Source organism: Hipposideros armiger, unplaced genomic scaffold (genome assembly GCF_001890085.2).
Source record: "Hipposideros armiger isolate ML-2016 unplaced genomic scaffold, ASM189008v1 scaffold_488, whole genome shotgun sequence".
NCBI lineage: Eukaryota > Metazoa > Chordata > Mammalia > Chiroptera > Hipposideridae > Hipposideros > Hipposideros armiger.
In genome coordinates, this window is record NW_017731838.1 from 446,903 (window position 1) to 471,048 (window position 24,146).

Sequence of the window (24,146 nt, forward strand, 5' to 3'; positions counted from 1 at the left end):
CATGCTTATATGCTTTCAAAGGCCTTACACAAGATAGACATTAACCTGTACTGAATTTTAGGGTGGTGGGAAAATGGTGAAGAACATGAGCTTCAGAGCCAGGCAGCCCTAGGATGCAATTTTGGCCCTAGTACTTAAAAGCAGTGAGACCCTGGATAGATTTTTTAATCCATCTGATCTCCAACTTCCTCCTCTGTAACGTGGGGATAATTATAACACCTTATTATGAGGATTAAATGAGATCATATAAATTAAAGTATCTAAACAGGTACCCTGGTACCTAATAAAGGGAATCTACAAATGTTAGCTGGTATTACATTATAATTTTATGGATTCATTTAAAAAATTTAACTCTTTACTCACATGGTTTGTATTTTTTTCAGTACCATTGATGACTCATTTGTTCCAGCACATGAATCACTAAGAATATCAAAGGAACAGATTGTTCAGAATGTTATTTGTACCTGTTAATTAAGTGTTACAGATGTTTACACTTACTAATATAGCTCATTGTCTTAGTCAGTTTGGACTGCTTTAACAAAAATACCATAGAATGGGTGGCTTAAGCAACAAACATTTACTTCTTACAGCTCTGAAGGCTGAGAATTCCAAGATCAAGGGGCCAGCAGATTGGGTGTCTGGTGAGGGTCCAATTTCTGATTTATAGATGACTGTCTTCTTGCTGTAATCTTACTTGGTAGCAAGAGAGCTCTCTTGAGTCTATTTCTAAGGGCACTCATCTCATTTATGAAGGCACTATCCCGTTGACCTAATTACCTCCCAGAGGTGGCACCTCCAAATACCATCATATTGGGGATTAGGCTTCAACATATGAATTTTAGGGGAACACAAACATTCATCCATAGCACTCATTAACATTTACCATATGTTTAGTGCCAGGCGAGGTACTATAGGAGAATACAAGCCACAGGCCCTGTCTTCAAAGAAGCATATGATAAAGTTGGAGAGAAAAAAGATAGCATATCTTTACTATAGATGAAGCCACAATTTTGTCTTTGGCTCAGATGTGTTACCATTTTTTAAAGAAGTGTTAGGCCCTGAAGTAACTGAACACCTCATTTTCTTCATTCACAGCACTGTTTGTGGAAATGTGACTCTTTAAATCAACAGTATAAAATAGTAGATAAATAAGTACTGTTATAGAGCAGGAGTCATTTAGGATTTCAGAAGAGAGAAATAGTAATTTGAATTAGAGGGATGGGAAGATTTGAGGGGGAAAGTAGTATGTGTAACATATAGTTAGGTGGACAAGTAGAGAGATTGTTTTCAGAAGGAAACAGCATGAGCAAAAGCCTAGAAAGTGACTGTAGTTTTGAGAGAGCTGTATAGAAACTGTCTTGGCTTAAGTCCAGTTGTTTTTGTTGTTTTTTAAATTTTATTGGGGAATAGTGTGTTCTTTCCGGGACCCATCAGCTCCAAGTCAAGTAATTGTTTTCAATCTAGTTGTGGAGGGTGCAGCTCAGTGGCCCATGTGGGGATCAAACCGGCAACCTTGGTGTTATGAGCTCTGTGCTCTAAACAACTGAGCTAACCAGCCCTTAAGTCCAGTTTTATATTGCAGAGAAAAAGAAGTTGAGTTGGATAAGAGAGACAGTGCTAACTTGCCAAGGGAAAGGCAGTTCAAGGTTAAACGAAAGAATTGGTTAGGGAATCCACGTATAAGTGAGATCATATGATATTTGTCTTTCTCTGACTGACTTATTTCTTACTTTGTGAGGGTGAAAAGGGTAACTATTGCATTGTTCTGTACACCTGAAACTAACAATAAATAAATAAATAAATAAAAAATTAAAAAAAAAAAAAAAAGAATTGGTTAGGGAATGTTAGACATTGATGGTTCCGGGTTTGTGTGTGCTTCTTATAAGCTGTTTCCTCATCTGTTCAGTAGCTTGCAGGAACAGTCCTGTAAAGAGCTATTTTTGTGCTTTACCTTTATTTGGAGGAATGCAGGCACTTCTATCAGAAGACTTTATTAATCATTGATGTCCTAGGAGAGCTAGGACATTTGGGGAACGTTGCCCAAATGTGTCTTCAACCTAGAGATATCGCCTCTGTGTATGGAGTCTTCAAAGCACGCTCTGTCAGTTGGAATGGCATTTGTTATTCGTTATTATATGAAACAATTTGACATATAGTGACTTAAACAAGTAGGGATTTATTTTCCTCATGTAACTGTCCCGGGATGGGCAGTGTGTGGCTGTTAAGATGGCTCAATGATATCATTGGAGATCTAAACTCCTATCTTCTTAGCCTCACCATGTTAGCCTGTGGCTTTCATCCTCGTGGCTGCTGTGCCTTCATCCAGTTGCATCCTTGTTTCACACAGGATGATGGGGAAAGGGCACAGACAAAAGACTTTTCTGTGGAGCCTGCCCCTTTACAAAGCTTTCCTGGAATTGCCACTCAGCAGCTTCGGCTTATAGCTCAGGCTAGAACTATATCAAATGGCCATCCCTGACTGCTAGGGAGAAGGGTAGCATTTTTAGGAAGGTGCATTTCTTGTCCTGATAAAACTGTGGGTCAGTTAGTAAGGAAGAAAGAAAGTATATTGGCAGCTAGCAGTGTTTGCCACAATCTCCAGGTGGCATGCCAACAACAGCCCCTAACAGCCTGTTCTCTGAGGTGGTAGTGCAGGCATCAATATTTATATTACACAAATGGAGAAATAAAAGGATGTGCTTTGCGAGGAGTCCAAATAACTAGAATGAATTCATGTCTCACTTGGGTTTTAATTAAAACGCAAAAGAACTTATAAAGCCAGCCAAATGTAGCATTAAACCTTAGAATGCCATAAAATTTGTGTTCAGAGTAATAATTAATGTCAAATAGCTTTACTACAGACAAATTCTTAATCAGCCAATATAATTATGGGCTAAGAAACATTGAGTACGGATGAGGTTGGTTAGGGCAATATTAAATAGCCACTGAATAGCCCTTAAGAACTTGGGTTCATAAAGCCCACCTGAATATGCTCAAAATAGCTACCACCCTAGGGTTGTACTCAGCACTTAATGAAAACGTTGATTTTTCCTGATTCAGAGGTTTTCTTAGTCATATATATATATATATATATATATATATCTATCTATATATCTATCTGATGTTGTCTCTCCTCTCTCTGTGCATTAGAATTACCTGGGGAGCTCAAACAGTATTGACGCCATGGTCCCACTGCAGATACTCTATTCTGTCTGGAATGGTCTTCCAAGTGAGAAGTAATGAGGGAAGTCATTGAGACAGTGACAGTGGGACGGGCGAGGAGAGGACAGCTTTGAGAAGTATGTAGGACAACTCCATCCAGTAGAACTTTCTGCCGTGATGGGAATGTTCATACGTACTATCCAGTATGGTCCCTGAGCCGCATGTAGCTATGGAACCTTTAAAGTGTGACTAGTGCAACTGAGGAACTAAATTTTCCATTAAGTAACCACATGTGGTTCATGGCCACCTTACCAGACAGGGCAGATTTAGGAGGAAGCGTCAGTAGGTTCTGGGTCCTGATGGGGGAGTGGAGGGTAGATGGGCGAGTGAAAGAGAGGCGTTGAGCATAACCTCACAGTTTTTGTCTTCAGTGAGGGGGCAGGTAGTAATACTTCTTGTATAGGGAACGGAGTGTGAGGAGCAAGTTCATGATTCTTACATCACGGTCTCAGAGCTGACTAGCACACGGCACAGCGCCCATCTGGTGTAGGTGCTCAGTACCTGCCGGATGGCTCAGATGATATGTGAGCAAGCTTTGCAGTTCCTGTGTTATATTTGATTAGTACAAATACAGTATAAAAGTATCTCAGAATAATATTTTCTTCCTATTCAATCTTTTCTTTTTCTCTCTTTTTAAAAATCAGGTATCAAATTGTAGTGGAAATAATCCAGGCAACTACAATTAGCAGCTTTCCCCAGCTGAAGAGGCACAAGGGTAAGAACCAGTTTGTTTTCTTCAGTTATACATTCTACAGGTCTATTGCCGGCCTTCTCTCTCCTCTCAGAACTTTGGCAAGTAGGAGCATTCTTCCGGCTTACATTTAAATATTCCAGTTTGTTGAAATAATAGTATAATAGCATTAGAGAAAGTTAATCCTTCATTGGTCCCAACTGATCTCACAGATTCATTGCACACAAATTTTCAAATGTCTTAACAGTTAACTTAAGTATCGTGACTCATCGCTTCCAAATCTTCCCCCTCTACCGTAACTAGTCGTGTTTGTGACTTAGTACAGTAAAGACGTGTTCCTAGCAGCATCTTTGTGTGCAATGAATCTGTGAGATCAGTTGCGCCCAATGGAGGGTTAATACAGTATCATCCTAACAAAAGCCTTTGTTTGTATTTTGTGTTCCCTTATAAACTTCATTCATCTGTAGTCATAATTTTAGGAAGATTAAAATCGTTGGGTAGATAGTGCTTCTGTTCTGTTTTTAAACTAAACTTGATTTCATAAGTTTTTTCTGATTAAAATTTAATTTTAATATTAATATTTCTATCTTGAAGCATAATCTTGATGGTCATTTAAATGACTCCAGGGAGTTGATGTTTTATAATTTACTTAATCTTTTCCTTTAGTTAAGCATTTATATTATGAATAGCTTCTGTCCTCTTTGTATTTTTATAGATTTAAAAAAATATGTTCTGTTTTGTTTTGTTTTGTTTTGTTTCCTGTTTCCCTTCAAATGAAGAGATTTTTATCCAGGCATGATACTGAGGAATAATTAAGGTGTGAAGATGGCTCTCAACCCCCTTTGTAGTTTGCATGGCGCTAGCATATTCCCCCTCTCATACATGAGGTTCAAAGATGGGTTACTGTCTAGAATGCAGAGCAGATCTTGATTCGTAGCTAAGAGGCAGCAGACACTGCTTTCTTGTAGGCTAGCCTTTCCATGAAAGTCTCCAGGCCCACTCAAGTCCCTGTCAGGGGGCAGACTGCTAAAAGAACAAAGAAGAACGGCCCAGAGACTTGAACGTGCACCCAGGTTTGTAATTAGCACACGGAGGCTAAAGGAATCTTGGGCTGGGGACTTTTCCTTGTCTCTCTGAGACACTGATGGAAGGTAGACACTGATGTGTAAAAAGGGGAAATGAAGGTATAGATTTTGAAGAGACACTAATTCTCAGTCTCAGCCCAGTAAAGGAAGGCTGTGCAAATGCATTTATTCAGAAATGTTTGCCAAACACTGACGAGGTGATTATGATACAGTGGTGAACAAAACAAACTGCATTCATTGAGTCCCTAACTAGGAGGAAATGCAGTGTCTAGGAATGAGGTATTGCAATCTAGGATGTGGATAATAGTGAAAAGGAAGGGATTGATGAGGATTAGTAAGGCGAAAGAGCCTGCTTGGTGACTGATTGGATATGGGGGAGATTCAGATCATGGGACATTAGAGTGCTGGCACAACCTGTTGACTTTTCAGATGAGGAAGTGGCCATCTAGAGAAGCTAAGTGAATTAGTCTGAGCTCATAACTTCTAGTCGGCTGCTATTTCTGTTATGCCCCATTGCTTCCGGTTGCTGAGATGAAGTTTGGAGTATAGAGCAGGAGTTAGGCGACATTGGTTCAAGTGAGGGTCCCCTGATAGCTTTCTAATGAAACCTAGACAAGTCCTTGTATTTTTCTAGGACTCCATTTTTCGGTCTTTAGATTGAGTGTTGTAGTCTAGATGATCATAAAGGGTTTCTCAGTGAAGATATTTAAAATCAGGGAAGGTACAGCGGGGCATGATTTAGAGGTAAGAGTGCTCACTGGTCTTGGGCATACTGGATTTGTGATGACAAGGAGGATAAAAAAGTGCCCGTTTGGCATTTCTAAGCTGGGATCCACTCTGTCGAGAGAGAGAGAGAGAGAGAGAGAGAGAGAGAGAGAGAGAGAGAGAGCAACCCTGAAGAGAAATACTTGGAAGTTACCAGTACAGAGATAATAGTTAACATTCTTCTATTTCTGCTGTCTCCAAGTCGATTATCTTTGCAAAGCTAATGCTTTGTTCCCTGTTATTAGAGGAGAAGAACATAGTAACATGTGACTTCTAGTCTCATGTAATTTCCTCTAATTCATATACCACCTGCTGTCTCACTGTTGAATGGCATATGTAGGTGATTTCAATTTTAAACAATTACGTTGTCAAAATTTGTGTACATACATTTTTATTAAAAAAGGAAGATCAAATTTAGCATTCTCCATTGTTCTTTTTCTTTTAATTGGATATTCAGTAATATATTTAGTACTAGAGGAAGCAGTTCTTGTTTTTTTGTGATCTTTGGAATTTTGATGTATAGCTGCAAATAAAAGGTTATTTTATAAACTGGCTTAGATAGCCACTATACCTCATTCTTCCTTAAATTGATCTTTATTTCTAGACAAAAATATGTTGATTTTTTTCCTCTCACTGCAAAAGTCATTAAGGAAAGTTTTATATTTAGCATTAAAAAGCTCCCCAAATGTAAGCGTTGAGTTGTTTTTAGAGATCTTTGCATTTTAGAGACAGTGAAAACCTAGTGAGACTATCATCAAGGGAAAAGTCTCAGTCTGTACATTAACCTCTTGCTATAAGCCCCACCTGTCTGCACTGGTTTCCTGGAACCTGGGGAAAAGGGGTGTCCTCATTTGTATCTCAGAGTGACCGTGTAATGGTGCTACCAGGTTGTGTGTGCAATTGTGAGCAATGTCATTTCCAAAGCTGTTTCTCCTTATTTCTACATTCTCCTTGTGAGTGGGAAACTGAAGAAGTTTATAAAAAGAATGAGCAGATGAACAATCATAAGAATATTTAGGATTCAACCTACGGATGGAAACTTCACTTATGAATGTAGTGTGTATATGCTATAAATATACACACTACATTATAAATATATATGTAAATATAGTTTCGTAAAGATGTTTCTGGCAAGGCTTTTTCAATCATAATCACTGATGATTAAGATACTTTGAGGATTTGAAGAAAAAAAATGCCATCTAATAGGTTGGGAGAAATGACCAGATTGTGTACCCCCTGAAACCGTAAGGAATTAGCCAGCTCACTCGGTGCTGACAAATGAAAATGTCCAAGTGAGAGTCCCACAAAACGGGTCATCTTCTATAGTTTCTTGTCTCTGTGAATGGCTTCACCATTCATCCATATAAGTCAGAAACCTAGAAGTCATCCCTGTGCATTCACTCTTCATCATGTGCTGTATCTAGTCCATTATCATCACACAGATTGACCTCCTAAATATGTTTGAACTCTATTCTCTTTCTACACCACCATTTTTCCACCACCAGCCTTTTTCTTGAAGCAGTAGCTTCTTAACTGGCCTTCTTGTGTCCACTCCTACACCTATTTAATATATTTTCCATATTGAAGCCATAATGATTTAAAAAAATAGATCTTATCATGTCATCTCCATGCTTAAAACCCTTCATCATCTTCCTATTGTTCTTAGAATAAAAACTCCTTGCTGTGAAACCTACAGGGTCCTGCTTACTCTGGCCCGTCTGTCCTGCTCGTCAGCCTCATCTCCTGCCATCCCATCTCCTCTCTTTGTACTCCAGCCACACTAACTTTTCTGTTTTCTCAACTCACCCCGGTTCCTCCTGCCTCATATACTTTGCACATTCTGTTTCTTCCTGGCATGCTACCCTGCTGTCACTATCACTCTGCCTAGTTAACTCCTACGTATCCTTTATATTTTATCTCAAATGTCTCTTCTCTGATTACAACCCACCTCCCCTGATCCTGGGTAGATAAGAGAGTGCTTGAGTTATCTTAGGAACTCAAATTCCACAGCTGTCCTCTTCATCTGTGTACTGTGGTACCCTCCACCCACGTCCACCTGACAAGTCCTTAAGGGAATGACAGCCGTGCCACCTTTTGACTCAACTCTGCTACCTCTGTTCTGGGTAGCACTGACTGCTCCACACATGCGCACCACTACTGAATCCTGAACATGCAACTCTCACTGCATTTATCAAATTGTATTGTAGTTTTGTTTGTGTGTCTACCTGCCTGCTCATTAGACTGCGATCTCCTTAAGTTTAGGGATAGTTTTATTCATTGCACAGCTGTACCTATCACATAAGGGCACTCAAAAACATGTTGGTTGGATGACTGAAGATCTACTTCTGGTGATTAAAACATCCTCCAGAGTACATTCTCTACTGATGTGAGGAGTCACATCAGCTCCCTTTACAGCTTTCTTTTCTGCTGTTCTGAATCCTGAAATGTTATCAAGAATAATTCAGGGGAGTCAGAGTAATATTCGTTCAGCTGAGAGCAACAAGGGACATGATATGGATTTGAGTCTGCTACGAACTTGCTGTAAATAAATAGTACACACTTGGGAGTGAAGCACTCATAGCATAGATTGGGAGGCGTTGGTGAAATTGTGCATCTTCTTTTCTTTAGAGTATAAGTAAACAGTTTTAGAACTGAATATATCTAGAGAGCTGTAGAACTTCGGAATATATCGAATGTGTATATATGTACACATATACACACTCAGTTATTTGCTGATAAGAACCATAATGATTTCAATTAGGAATTATTATTTTTTATAAGCATTTTTATTGGGAACAGCCATGATCATTGGTTACACATTTCTTTCATGCTACGATGGCATAGTTGACTCTTAGTAAGTAGGGCACAGCTCACAGTGGCCCATGCAGGGATTGAACCGGCAATCTTGGTGTTATCAGCACGATGCTCTAACCAACTGAGCTAATCGGTCACCCCATTAGGAATTATTTTTATAAAGATAACATGTAGCTTTTGTCTGATTTGGGATTTAAAGGTGTCTCTGCCTGAAAGAAGGGAGCTAATCGTCTCAGCGTCCTTTCTAATGCTTTGATAGGATTGGACTTTCTGGCATTGCAGTCATTTGATACAAACAGTTCCTAATTTATGAATGACGTAAACTTACAAAACACCCCAAGGTGGTTCCCCGCCATAGCTATGGGGGCCCTTGCTAGTGTTTCTCCCTGCCCAGCCCTCATGCTGTGAGTACCGCTGCCTCCGCGCCTGCTATCCCTTCTCAGCATCCTGCTTCGCCCTCATCCCTTCTTGACCTTGAGGGACTCAGGGAACTTCCATTACACTCTCTATAGTCTATAGTAGGCAGATCTACTCCCATCTCTGTCCACCAAGGAAACTTTAGTCATCATATATTCTAATACCTGTGTTTATATAAATAAAGTGCAGTTCCAGAGATGTTAAACACTATACCCTGAGTAACAAGAACTACTGGTTAGTCACACACAGATCTGGAACTTGAACCCACGTCTCATAATTTTTAGTCTCCTAATTTTCACTCACTCACTCCTCATTTCCACAGGTAGATGTTATGAGATCCATGCTCAAAACTTATAAATTATATGGGCCAGATCTGTTTTCTAAGTGTATATCTCATATCTGTTCAACTGATAGTTTTAATTTGGGAGCAGGGCTCTCCTGGGGGAGCAGGGCTCTCCTGGTAGTTTACTGTGTGAATTTAATTGATGTATGACATTATTTAACAGTGTATTGCAAATGTGTCGGAGGACCTTAAACCAAAGAAGTGCTAGATACATTTAAAGGAAGGAGGTAAAAGGTCTGTTGTTGGCACAATTGACCAGGCTGTGCAGGGCCTGCCTGTGAGGTCTCTGCAGCCTTCTCTCACGTCAGTGAGCAGTCCCCCCGTCGGCTCTTGCGATCACTTCTGGTTATTGCTCAACTACACTTTGTCCTAAAGTGGAGTGACTCTTTAGGCTAGGAAATTCCAGGTGTTTGGTTTGATAAGAGAATTCCACTTGTTCTTTTAAAAAAAGAACATTACAGGGCTCCAGTTGAAAAGTAAGGTGAATTTTTTTTTTAGTTCCTGGGCAGCCTTTGAGGTTATTTCAGATAAATTTTGAAGAAGTTTGTGTTGATGAGTCACTACTGAGAATTGCTGTCTGCTTCACGTCAAGAAGTCAAGCACCGTTTCTCATTTTGAGACTTGACTAGTCCCTGAGTAAACACATACCTGTTTCTTGAACCCTCCTCTCAAGAGGGGTTTATTAAAATTTCTTTTTACATGCTTAAGAACGATTCAAAGTCTCGTTAGTCTGTCATTGTGGATACAGGTTGAGGAGTGGAGGTCTGACATTTTCTCATAAGGAACTCCCTTAATTCCTTACCTTGATTGCCTGGGGGGTTTGAGAAGACCTGTGCATCCCGGTGAGAAGAAATACATGTTGGGAAGTCGAGGGAAGGGGACAAGTGTGTAGCCTGTCGCCTTCACCGCCACAGAGAGACTGTGCTTCTGTATTAGTACTTCTCAATGGTGTGCGCGTGAGGGGCAGAGTTTTGCACTCCAGGGGACGGGACATTTGACAATGTCTGGAGACATTTTTGGTTGTCACATCTGGGGGAAGGGATGCTACTGGCACCTAGTGGTAGAGGCCAGGGATGCTGCTAAAGATCTTACAATCCACAGGACAGCCCCCACTACAAAGGTTTATCCAGCCCAAATGTCAGTCGTGCCCACATTGAGAAACCTTGCCGAGTCACCCATTGAATTCCTCAATCAACCTGCTGAGGTGCTGTTGTTAGGATATGCCTTGGAATTTGATAGTGTTCTTTGAGAAAAGAAAAATATTCTGCTATTTACATTTTTTAATACCTGAAAAATATAAGGGTGCCATTTTAATTCATTTATACTTGTGCTATTTCTGGAGTCATTAGTTTGTTGCACAGTAAGTTATTTCTCTCTCCTTTGCCTCGTTAGAAATGGTACCTTACAGTTGTCCCCTGGTGTTTTACTGTAAGCCACTTCACTTGCTTAAGGAAGAACTACGTCATGGCAGAGGTTGATAGCAACAGGCAGTTCTATGATGTTGTTGATTCTACTGTGATGTTTTTATAGCCAAAAGGGTTTCTAATGTCTAGTCCAAATGTCATTTTCAGCAAATGAGCCCAAATGAATCCATTTACCTCAGTAGAATCTAGACTATCTAGGAGGAAAAATAGTAAATATTTATAATTAATTGCCGCAGAATATTATACCACTTGGGTGTTCATCTTGGCACCAATTTCACCTGCCACTGTTTATTGTCTTGGCCTTCTTTTTAAAGCTAGGCTGAATGTTGTGTGAGTAACCGGTTCCTAACAATGCACAGTGTTACCTAAGGCCTTACAGAGAAACAGCCACGTGAATCTGGCTTGAACTGGGCCACAGTGGTTGTCGCATGCCCCCTTGTCTATACTTTTCTTGACTTGAATATTTCTTGGCTGAATGGGTTTTCAGCTCACAAAGAAGCGTATTCATCTGCATCGCTGGATTTACAAGGATTCTTGCATGACAGACGCATGGGCTGCATGAGTTCCATGTTAGTCATTTAGCCCTGAATGTGGCATTAGTTTTCTAAGGCAAAAATAAACAGAATCGTCTAAGCAACAGGCTGCTGTTGCATTTGTTAGCGACAAGCTTTGTGATCAGACAATGGCATTGTACTTCCCTTTAACAAACAGAAGGCATTTACGTGAGCAGGCGACATTCAAGAAGACCAGAGTATTCTCAGCCCTGCAGCTGGGTTTTAGAGGAAGGTTTAGTTTTTGTGTTTTTTTTTCCTTCCTTCTCTTTGTGATTTACTTCTAGTTTTTGTACTTTTAGAAAGGCTTTTAAGCTTTCGTAGGAGAAGAAGAATTTGGTTGTTGATAAATATGTGTTCATTTCTTCCTATATATATCTCTTTATTAGCTTGTTTTAACCCCAAATTAAAATTGTGGTCTAGGTTTATTTTGTAAAAAGCAATTAGTTGTCCCCAAATTTTATGGTCATTTAAATGTTATGCACAAAATTTAGACTTTAAGGATATATGTTTAAAAATGAAAATTTTCATAAAAACTGGCTACTCCAACCATGTATTTCTGTAGGTACACACATGAAGCATCCTAATTTGTAATACACTAATTTCAGGAAGCTGCATTTACCTTTATCTTTCCACTGAGGAGGCTCTGAAATACTATTTTTACATCTTGAGATGAATGTTGAGTTAATACACACTCTTTGGTCAGGGCCTCTTTATCAACCTAGCTTAGGACAAATTGAGAAACCACCATGGAAGCCGAGTAAAAATACCTTCTCAGCACACAAATGGCAAAACATAATATTCATCTGACAGAACCTCTTGAACAAAGCCATCTCTTGACCTGAAGTCTTCCTGTGAGCCTCTGGTAAATACTGGGAAAAGCTGCTTCTGAAAGATAAAATGTTTTGTGGTACTTCTCTGAGTTTTTTCAGTTAATGTGGTCAGCCTGCCTGGGTACTATTTTAAGCATTTGTACAAATTGACTAAGTGAAACATGAGAGAGGTAATGATCATCCCAGGGAATTGGAGGTATCCTGCTGAGACTTCACTTGGAGGGTCACCAAGAAACAAAGCACAGACTCTCTTATTTTATTAGTGTAGTTCCAGTCAAACTAGGTATATTATGACCCACCTCCAGAAGGTGTGATTGGACCTGCCTAGGAATGTTTATATTTATCTAGTGGTCACCTAGGCCCTAAACATTGCCTACCAGTCTCACAGCGTTTCAGAAGCAAGCTTGCCTTTCTGCTTTCCACAGTGAATTTCCTACTTTCCCCCATTTCTTTAGGCCTCAGACCACTCATTCTTTTTACCCACCTCACTCTAAGCAGATCACCTCACTCACTTTGTCAAGAAAACAGAACCCGTTTGAGGGGAGCTGCTTCAGCTTCCGGCCACATCAGTCTCCAGATGTGCTTGTGTCTATTGCTACATCCATCCATGTTACTCCAGGGGAGGACATGGCCTGTTTTCAAAGCCCACCTCCTCATTTGTCTTCTGGATTTCATTCCTTGTCTATCACCTTTCTTTCCCTCTGAGCTGGTTCTTTCGCATCAGCATTAAAAGGAGGTTATTTCTCTCCCATTAAAAGAAAAAAAGCCTTCCCTCAACCCCACCCTCTGCTTCAGGTTGTGTATGCAAAACAGACCATTCTCCACAAGATAATGCTCAATGCGTGGTCTTTTTAAAAAGTAATTTTGTATGCGTTTTCTGCTTTTACTTTAAATTATGTAATGTCAGCTTAAGGAAACAAACCATTGAAAAATTTTTTTCCATTAAATTTTTTAAAATTCTTGCCAAGACCGCATGGCTCATAAATGGCAGAGCCAGAATTCCAATCTGTTGGGCTGTCGGAAAAGTCATGACACATTGTTGCAACAAAAAACAAAGAAAAAAATACGTCATGACTTTTCCGACGACCCAATAACTCTGATTCTAGACTCTACTGAAAACTCTCTGCTGGTTTTTTTGTTTTGTTTTGTTTTTAAGATTTTTTATTGGGGAATTAGGGAATGGGAACAGTGTTGGGGAATTGGGGAGGGGGAGCAGCCAAGTTGTTGACCTTCAGTCTTAGTTGTGGAGGGCGCAGCTAGCTCAGCTCCAAGTCCAGTCGCCATCCGGCCACCCATTGGCAGCTTGGGCCGCTCAGCTCAAGGTGTCGTGTTCAATCTTAGTTGCGGGGGCGTATAGCCCACCATCCCATGCGGGAGTCTAACCAGCAACCTTGTTAGGAGCACATGCTTTCACCAGCTGAGCCATCCTGCCACCTGTTGCAGCTCAGCGGCAGCTCAGCTTGGGCACAGCTCACTGGCCCATGTGGAAATCGAACCAGTGACCCAGTTGCTCAGAGCTCATGTTCTTAACCAACTGAGCCACTTGTTTGGCGCTCTCTGCTGGTTTTAACATGCAAGTCACTTGTGATGTTGGCAACAGCAGATATGGTGGAAGGGGGCAGGGATATAGAACCATATTGGAGTTAAGTTGAAGAGTGGGAGGTGAGGATAGTCGCCCTGTTTCTCTCATTCACAACCAAAGTTCTAGAAAGAGCACAATACCTGATACGTATGCGGTAAGCACTCAGAAAATGGTACCTATGTTGTTTTTGACCTCTCCATAACATTTGACACAGTTCATTCACCCATTCAATAAATGTTTAACGAGTTCCTACTGGGTTGCCAGGCACTTTTGTAGGTGCTAGGGATACAGACATGTATAAACAAACAAAATGCTGACCTTTATGAGGACATACTTATAGGATAAATAGGTCTAGTATACGGTATGGTAATATGCTCCATATAACAGTAAAGCAGAGACGGAGAAAAATAGTGTTGTAGGGTGGGGGTAGCAGTTACAGATAGGGAGGGTGGCCAGGGACGGCTTGCCTGAGACCTGAACTAGGGACCTGGAGGAGGTGAGGAGCTGAGCCACACAGATGATATGGGGGATGTAAGGGCTGGAATGAGAGAACGTATCAGGCTGCCCATTGTGTTCAGAAGCTAGTCACCGAACACCACATGGTATATGATTCCACTTATGTGACATGTCCAGAATAGACAAATCCATAAAGGCAGCCCTGTAAAAACACCTAGGGCCCAGAGGGTTGGGGGGCGGGGGGAAGGTGGCTGCTAATCGCTCATGATTTCTTTTGGGGTGATGAAAGTGTTCTAAAAGTGATTGGTGATAGTTACACAACTGTAAATATACTAAACGTAGTTAAATTGTACATTTTAAGTAGGTGATTTGTATGGTATGTGAATTATGTGTACATAAACCTGTAATTTTAAAAAGAAAAAAAAACAATAAGGAGACTAGTGTGGACAGTAGTGGGCGGGGATGAGGTCAGAGAGGTGACTCGGAGGTCAGAGTGTATTACAGCCCCTTAAAAAAGCTTTAGCTTTTGCTGTGGGTGAAATGGGACCGTATTGGAGGTTTGTGAGCAGAGCAATGACATGACCTGATTTATGTTTGAATAGGATTGCCTTGGCTGCTGTGTTGAGATAAAGCCTGAAGGGGAGGCAAGGATGAAAGCATGGTGATCAGTTAGGCTGTTGCAATAAAACATTATTTTTCTTCCTGGGTTGTCAGACCTACTCCCATGACTTAAGTTACCATTTAAGTGCCAAACACTTTTTAACTCCACACCTTATGTCTCTGCTGAGAGAGCTCAAATGGCCTCAAACTCAGTTTGCCTGTTCTGGTTTTCTTTTGCTGTGTAACAAGCCACCCTAAAACTTGGTATCTTAAACAACAGCCATTTCTCTTGCCCAGGAATCTGCAGTTTGGTCAGGATTTGTCGGGGTGACTCTTCTTTGCTGCTTGTTTGGGGCTGGACGGTTCATTTCCAAAATGGCCGTGAGGCCATCTTTTAAAGATTACACAGGAAGTAGTCCCCTCCATCTCCATGGCTGCTCATGGCAGAAACTTGGGAGCCACTTTTGATACCTCTTTTTCTTTACATTCCTCAGCAACCTGCCCTCTACCCTGTCCAGTCAGTCACCAGGTCCTTTTAGTTCTCTTTCTGAATCATTCTCTATCCCTTCCAGCCCTCTCCTCTGCCATTGCCATGTCCCTAGTGTAAACCACCATCTTCCTCCTCAATTACTGCAATGACCTTCCAACCGGCTTCTCTGTTTGCAGTTTTTCACCTTCCAGCTATCTTTTATCCTGCTTTCTGTGTAATCTTTAAAAATACAAATCCCTTTATGGCATGCGTCTGCTTACAAATTCTTAAAAAGCTTCTCAGTGCTTTAGCGTTTTAAAGGCCAAAGTTCTTTCTATGGACTAAAAGGCTTTGCATCTTCAGGCCCCTGCCTACTTCACATTTATTTTGGATCACTCTAGCTCCTTTTGCATCTGCTATATACTGGCTTTGTTTCAGTTCCTCCAAAGCTCTGTTCTCTTCCCTGTCTCAGGGTTTTCACTTTCACACTTGCTATTCTCTCTGTCTCCACACTCCACTCCTATTCATTTTGTTTGAATGTAATTTCCTTAGGGAAAACTGGGTGTGAATAGCCTGTTAAGTAGTTCAATGATACCTACACATTTACTTTCTAGCCCATATTACACTTGTAATTGCTCATGCTATCTTTGAATTTCTTTCTTGGTAGACTGTAAGTTCCCTGAGATCAAACAACTGGTCTTGAATTCCCAGTGCCTAGCCAGTGCCTGACACATAGCACTCAATGAATGCTTGTAAATGACTATGCATACATACAAATACATACAAAAATACATTTGCATGTATATACACATGCACATCGACTTGTGAGGATATGTGTAGAAAGATTTTAAAAAATGTTTTACACTTGGGCCGGCCGAGTGGCATGATGGTTAAGAACTGGCTTGGGATGCCAGCTCTGAGCAGCAGGGCCTCGGTTTGGATCCCACATATGAGGGCCAGTGACACTGCCCTCTACAGCTAAGATGCTGAATGGCAGCTCGACCTGGGGCTGGGCTGCGGTGAGTCGCCGGCGATGGCATAGGCTGCAGCCCCTGCTGCAGTGGGTTGCCATGGGCTACTGTGTGTAGCCAGCAGCCAGCGTGAGCGGCCAGCAGCCAGCGTGAGCGGCCGTCCAGAAGCCTGTGACTGATGTGCCTCGCCCCGGACGCAATGATGGTGCCAACTTGGGCCAGTGAAGCAACGTCCTCCACAACTAGACTGAAGAACAAAAAAATGACAGCAACTTGTCTGTTCCCCTTCCCCCAATTCCCCAGCACTGTTCCCATCCCCCTAATTCCCCAATAAAAAATCTTAAAAAAAAAATTTTACACTTGAGTAAGATTTGTCACTGGTATATTTAGAAATTAATGGTATTTCTAGTTGAGAGTATGTGTATATGTTTAGCATGAATTCTATTCTATTCTATTCTATTCTATTCTATTCTATTCTATTCTATTCTATTCTATTCTATTCTACCCTATACCCACTGTTGTTCAAAATGTACCACATCAGACACTAATCTTGTTCAGAGTTGTTGCATTCCCTCTTTTGTACCTTGTCCTCTGACCGGATACTGTCTATCCATCCCATTCAAGGTAAAGAAACTGCTGCAATGAAAGCTGATCTCCTGAGGGCCAGGAACATGAAAAGGTACATTAACCAACTGACTGTGGCCAAGAAGCAGTGTGAGAAGAGAATCAGAATCCTGGGAGGCCCTGCCTATGACCAGCAAGAGGACGGGGCTTTGGATGAGGGGGATGGGCCTCAAAGCCAGAAGGTAGAGCTTTGTAGTTTCTTGTTTTGACCATTTCATGGTTGTGATGAACACTGATGGAATCACAGATACAGCCTTTTAACTTTTTGGTATTTAACTTAAGACACGTGTTGCAGAACATAGACTCATATGTTTGCTTTTCTGAGTGAAAGAGCTATAGTACTTGGTGTCCTTGACTTCTGTGAGTGGTCATAGGTGTGATATACTACCTTGAACCAATTCTTCAGCATCTTGCACAAGTGACACAAATGCAATCTGAGTAGCACTTGTTTTATAGAGGTGTCCACTAACTGCTGAAGTTCTGTTTATTTTGCTATTAGCAAATATACCTATTGCTTGAAAACTTCACCTTTTGGTGAGCATTAGAGAGAGTGGATTTGGTAGGTTGAATATTGTCAAAGGAGGGGAAAAGGCATACCATGTAAACACTAAAAATAAAAAATCTAAAGTTAACATCAGACAAAATAGACTTCAGAATAAGGAATTTAACCAGAAGAAAAAAAGTCTAAAATTAGTGACCTTTACCTTAAGAACCTACAAATTAAAACTGAAATAACTAAAAGGCAAGAGATAATATAACAACAGCAATCAGTGAAATAGATTTCTCAACAAAATCAATGAAATCAAAAGGTAGTTCTTTGAGAAGATTAATCATATTTATACACTCTAGTTAGCCTGACCAAGAGAAAAAGAGAGAAGACACAAATTACTAATACAAAGAATAAGAGAGACATCATTGTAGATCCTACATGCATTAAAAGGATAACAAAGGAATATTACGAACAACTTTAAGCAAACAAATTTTATAATTTAAATGAAATAAATGAATTTCTTTGGAAATACAAATTACCAAAACTGACTCAAAAAGAAATAGAAAATCTAATTAGCCTTGATGTAGTAAAGACAATGAATTCATGACTGAAAACCTTCCCACAAAGAAATCTTCAGGCTGAAATCATTTCACTAGTTAATTATATTAAACATTTTAAGGCAGAGATAATACCAATCTTAACTACACTTTTTCAGTAAATGGAGGAAAAGGGACTCTTCAACTTTTCATAGGATACTAGGGTAACTCTTATACCAAACCAGAGAAAAACATTACAAGAAAAGAAAACTACTGACCAATATCCATTATGACCCTAAACAGAAAAGTCCTTAACAAAATATTAGCAAATCAAATCCAGCAATCTATAAATAGAAAAATTACTCCAAAATATGTTCTCTTGGCAGTGGGTCCTTAGTGTAAACATCATGTACATCATTTATCTGCAATTCTGTTGTCAAGTCTTGATGAACAGCTTTATTAAGGTATAATCACATACAGTACACTGCATATATTCAGAATGCATACAAATAAAATTTGACATATGTATATACTCATGAAGCCATCACCACAATCAAGGTAGTAAACACATCCATCACCCGTAAAAGTTTCCTTGTGCCTTTTATAATCTTTTGACCCTACTTGAGACCTACTGATTTAATACTTCCGTCCATGTTTACTCATCTAGAAAGTGACCTCTTAACTACACTGATTTTTGGCACCTGTCATTGTCTTGTCTTTCTTAGCCAAAATCCTGATTCATGCTTTTCCTGATTAGTTTTTGTTGTTTGTTGTGATTCACAACAGCTGTTATAAGTCTGACAGCAACCTGTAAAGTAGGTGGTACTATCCCCATTCTACAGATGAAGAAACTGAGGCTCAGAGTGATGGAGTAACATAGAGCTCAGAGGACTAGAAAGTAGTAGAGCCAGGATCAAGCCTAGGTATGTCTATTTCCAAATAGTTTAAGTGTTACACCGTGAAATGCTCGTGCCAGCTTCAAAAGAAGAAAAAAACAAATGAATTAGGGAACTTGGTTAATCCACCAGCCAAGATATGAGATATAGCAGATGTTTAATTATACTTGAGATATATTAACTATCATTTATTTGTATATATTTTCACTTTTAGGACTGAACATAGAGTATTCATAAGACACAATAAAAGAATCTAACAATGGCTAATATTTTAGAAGATGTTTTGAACTTAATTTTGCAAATACGTGAATCTGTATGTAACTTGGAATTCATTTGATCTGAGTGAAATTATACTGGGAAGACTTTCCTTAGAATTTGTTGACTGTCCTTCCTGCTCAAATCCTTTCTATATTAAAAATCAGTAGCTTTCTGAGTGATCTGTCATCTCTAGCCAAAATTGGTATGAGTTCTGTCAAACCTCTTTGGAGCATGTACAGTTAGGATTTGTACTTCAAAATGTTTCACTGCTATGGTTTACATAAAGTAAAGATACATGCTACAATCTCCCAAAGTTAGTAAACTAACTAAACACTAATGGTCTAAAATATTTATGGAAACTAATTATTAATGGTCTATAGCTAGGGATGGCCTTCTCCTTTAATTAGTTACCAGAAGTTAGGAAAAATGTCTGCTCCTTTCTGCCCACAGAACAGGTTGAGGGCTTACTGTTGGTGACAGAAGAGTTGAATTTGTGTTAACCGTATGAATGAATATTGGTCTTAGAAAGATCTTACTGATAACATTTCTGAAAAATTTCCAGCTGCAACAATATTAAGAATCTTAAAATATGAGTTTTTTTTTAAAATTGCATTTGAGTTAGATGTCAAGGATATGGGAGTTAAATTCTTTCTGAATTAATTTGAGTCATTACTTCTAATTAATTGAGTTATGAATTACTATTATGCAGGTCATCTGCTTTCTCATATTATGGCAGTCCATGTTCAAGATTGTTACCACTGTGTCTTCAGATAGTGTGTTTTCTTCTTCTGTAAGCATTCAGAATAATAAAGGAGTAATGTAGGTATATCCATACAATGGAATATTATGGTTCAATGAAAATGATGCTTACAAAATATTTTTTTAATGAATGTGTTACTCTAAACAAAAGGCCAAGATATAAAATCATTTGTAGATATCCTCAGCTACATAAAAATTGGATAGAAAACAAAAATCTCAAATTATTAGGCTTCAGCTTCCTAGTCTTTAATACATTTCTCTTCAATTTTCCTATTACTGGCACCTATTGCTTTTAGCAGACATCCCATAGGGTAGGGATTTTTGTGTGTTTACTTCCTAGAAATGTGCCTGACACAGAGTTGATGCCAAATGAATGAGTGAATGATAAATAGAATATTGGTATCTACTGAATATATGCACTTTGAATATTCAGTACATTTTTTCCACTTAAAATTTAGGAGCGTGAGAGAAGTTCTATATTACACTGACTGTGACCTTAAAAAATGAGGCATTCCCCACCCCCACCCCCCTCCAATGTAGAAATTAACCCATTGGCAGTTAAAGCAAACTGATATTTAAAATTTGTTTTTTAAAAACTTTTTCTTAAATTCTCTTAATAGATTCTTCAATTTGAAGATATCTTGGCCAATACTTTCTACCGAGAGCACTTTCGAATGTACATGGAAAGGATGGACAAGAGGTCTCTGATTAGTTTTTGGGAGTCTGTGGAATATTTAAAAAACGCTAACAAGGTAGTAGTATATTTAGGCGCAAAGGAATGTTAACTACTAGCTGATGACAACTTGCATGTTAGGCAATGTGTCTATTTCTCAATGAAGCTGTAAGATAAGAATACTTTAAAAGAATATTTAAACCAAATATAATATTGGCATTATGTTCTAGCCCATAATGGTAAATAAAATTAGACTTTATTTTTACAAAAGATGCTTTTCAATGTATAGTCAAAGGAAAAAAGGATTTATAAATATATCAAAATATTGAACTTAGTTTCGGGTAGTTCCTTTTTAACACATTATAAAAGGGCATATATTGGGTTGTCGGAAAAGTCATAATGCATGTTTGTGACAGATGGCACTAGTTCATTTTTGGAAGTACTACAGTCATTTGCATCTATGTTATTGCTATGTCATTTGACAGCTGACAGTTCTAGCTTTATTCTAAAAAAACATTGAGCAATTTTGTTGAGTTTGGGAGATTTTACAAGTTGAAGATGGAAGACCAAACTGTGCATATTTGCCATATTTTACTGTTTTACTTCCATAAAGGGAAGAACACACATCAAGCTTGTGAAAAGTTGCATAAAGTTTGCGGTGACAATGCTCTATAAGGACGTCAGTGCCAACGATGGTTCACGAAATTCCATACTGGTGATTTTGATCTCAATGACGCTCCTCTGTCAGGGAGGCCCACCGAGGTTGATGTCAAACAAAATAAAGGCATTGATCTAGTCAAACCCACGTTACACGACACAAGAGATTGCAGAAACATTGAACATCCATCACTCAAGCATTCACGACCAACTGAAGAAGCTGGGATATGTAAGAAAGTTCGATATTTGGGTTCCGCATGAACTCAAAGAAGTTCATTTGACAGCGTGTATAAACATCTGCAATATGCTCATTAAATGTGAGGAAAATGATCCTTTTTTGAAGCGACTGATAACTGGTGACAAGAAGTAGATTGTTGACAACAATGTGGTGCGCAAACGGTCTTGGTCCTGACATGATGATTGACCTCAAATGACACTGAAAGCAGACATTCATCAGAGGAAGGTTATGCTCTCAGTGTGGTGGGATTTTAAAGGTGTGTTTTTCGAGCTCCTACCAAGGAACCAAACAATCAATTAGAATGTGTACTGTTGGCAATTGGACAGTTCGAATGCATCCATCATCCAGAAATGCCCAGAGCTCGTTAATCATGAAGGAGTTGTGTTCCATCGCAACAACACGAGACCACACACAAGTTTGATTACCCGCCAAAAATTATTGGAGCTTGGATGGGATGTGTTGCCACACCCACCATACTCACCAGACCTTGTGCCGTCAGACTTCCACTTGTTTCGCTCTCTTCACAACTCCTTGCGTGGTACAACGTTTAATTCAGATGAGGTTGTAAATCAGCACCTTGTTCAGTTTTTTGCAAATAAAGACAGGTCCTTCTATGAACGAGGAATTATGAAGCTCACTGAAAGATGGCAAAAATTTATCAAACAAATGGGCAATATACCATTGATTGATCTTTGTTCTTTATGTAAATAAATGACCTTTGAAAAACAGACAAAATACGTCATGACTTTTCCGACAACCCAATACATAGTCACGTTGCTATTATAATAAATTTGGTCTTGTCATCAACAACGCACTCTCATAACCTTGTTACTTTTAGTATCATAATGTACATATCTTGCATAACTGTTCTCCTTTTATTTAAAATATGATTGAGTTAAGGAACACAGTCAAAAGTTTTGAGTACACATACCTCTTACAATGAAAAATCCAACAAGCATTGTGTTTTGCACTTTGTGAGTTCTCAATATATATTTAAGAATTAAATTAAAGAATGTGAAATATATTTGCATGTACATGTCTATAAATGTGCATACCTGTATTTTGTGAGGCTTAATTAAAATAAGCACAAAGAGCACTGTGTACATTGAACTATTCATTTGTACTATGTGAGTGTTGCCAGAAATGAATACCAACTTTTGTTAACTGTTCAACATATAGTATTCATTTTAAGAAACCAGTTATTTTTTCGGGGTCTGACACTTCTTCCTTGGCTCTGAATGTGCACACAAAGCCAAAGTCCCACACTTGTGAACCTGCATACATCCTCCATGTCTTCCTTCCAGGTTTGAAATGCAGAGAATTTAGAAGAAAATAATTCTCAGCAATGACATTTCTTAATCTTTATCTTCCTGTCTTTTCAGAATGAAATTCCACAATTAGTGGGTGAAATTTACCAGAATTTCTTTGTGGAAAGCAAAGAAATACCTGTGGAAAAATCACTCTACAAAGAAATTCAGCAATGTCTTGTAGGAAATAAAGGTATTGAAGTGTTCTTCAAAATCCAGGGAGATATTTATGAGATCCTAAAGGACAGATACTACCCTTCATTCATTGTTAGTGACCTGTATGAGAAATTGATAGTCAAAGAGGAAGAAAAACATGCCTCACAGTTGATTTCTAACAAGGATGAAGTGGTAAGTCCCATTCAAGTTTCTGTTCCCTCTTTAGTGGCTAAGCTTTGAATATGATTAGGTGGGCACATATTGTATAAGCCAAATTTGCTGTGCACCTTCATCTTTTAACACAGGACTTTAAGTAGCACTTTAAGTTGACTTACCTTATTGCTTCTGGCCTTCTCCACTTTTTTCTTGGTGCGTCTGACCAATGGGCTACCACTTCCCAGCATTGAGTCAGAGACCTCTCTGCCTTCTGTCTGCCTGAGACACACCCCGAGTTTGACTCCTGAAAAGTGGGGTGGGACGTTTGTGGCTTAGGCCAGGTAAGAGAATCAGTAGAACTCTATAGTCCAGCTTGAGAACAGGCAAAGGATGGGGAAGGAATGAGAGGAAGAGACTATGAAAGGGGTTACAGGAAATATGTTAGAGTTCAAGAAAATCAGATGAAATTAAGATGTTCTGAAAGAAACCTTCCTCAGCCATACCTTGAATCTAATTTTCTTAACATGTACTAGATCATTTTGGATAGCCCCAGTTGCCATCTCTCATTTACTGTTAATGACTTGCATGAGTTTTAAGATTTGTGAAGGTACAAAGCAAAACAAAGTGTTTTAGAGTCATTTTACATAGAAAGATCAGACTTTATCTTGGATCCTTTCTACCCAGTTCACTGTCTCAAGCCCTGAGGATCAAGTGCTTGCTCTTGGTGGTATTAGAAGCCTATGTCTCTGAAGTGTTGTTCAATTCAATCATTCATACTATTTTTTTAAGTTTTGTTATTCGGTTCTTTACATTTTCAGTGTACACAACCACTAAACTGCTTGATCCAAAGCTCATTACTCATTATTTTTAAGACAGGCCAGCTTTTTTCAATTGTGTTATCCCTCTACCTCAAAAATTAAAATGGCTAAATGCAAATGCTATAAAAGAGGTTATTCAAATTGATAAAAACATCAACTCCCAACAGATAAATTGAATAAGGACTTGAACTGACACTTGATATGAAAGGTACTAGTAAACAAACATAAAAAAAAAGGCCCAGCTTCACCTAGGATTCAAAGAAGGGTAATAGGCATTACTGACCTTTTGAAAGTTTCTACTCTTGGTTCCAATAATCTCAGTTCTAGAAATTCATCCTCAGAAAATAGCTGAAAT

The 24,146-nt window shown here is 39.2% G+C and overlaps 1 protein-coding gene across 4 annotated transcripts in view; it reads left to right on the forward strand.

The window, feature by feature from the left end:
- The window catches only part of SNX25 (sorting nexin 25), a 104,458-nt gene that overhangs the window by 55,050 nt on the left and 25,262 nt on the right, over window positions 1-24,146 (forward strand). For 3 of the 4 annotated variants that reach the window (XM_019667219.1, XM_019667218.1, XM_019667216.1), the window contains exons 6-9: window positions 3,867-3,937; window positions 16,848-17,029; window positions 20,407-20,541; window positions 22,737-23,009. In XM_019667219.1, the coding sequence (XP_019522764.1) occupies window positions 3,867-3,937; window positions 16,848-17,029; window positions 20,407-20,541; window positions 22,737-23,009 (661 nt within the window). The remainder of the gene's footprint in view (window positions 1-3,866; window positions 3,938-16,847; window positions 17,030-20,406; window positions 20,542-22,736; window positions 23,010-24,146) is intronic. The other variant, XM_019667217.1, reaches the window with a different exon arrangement.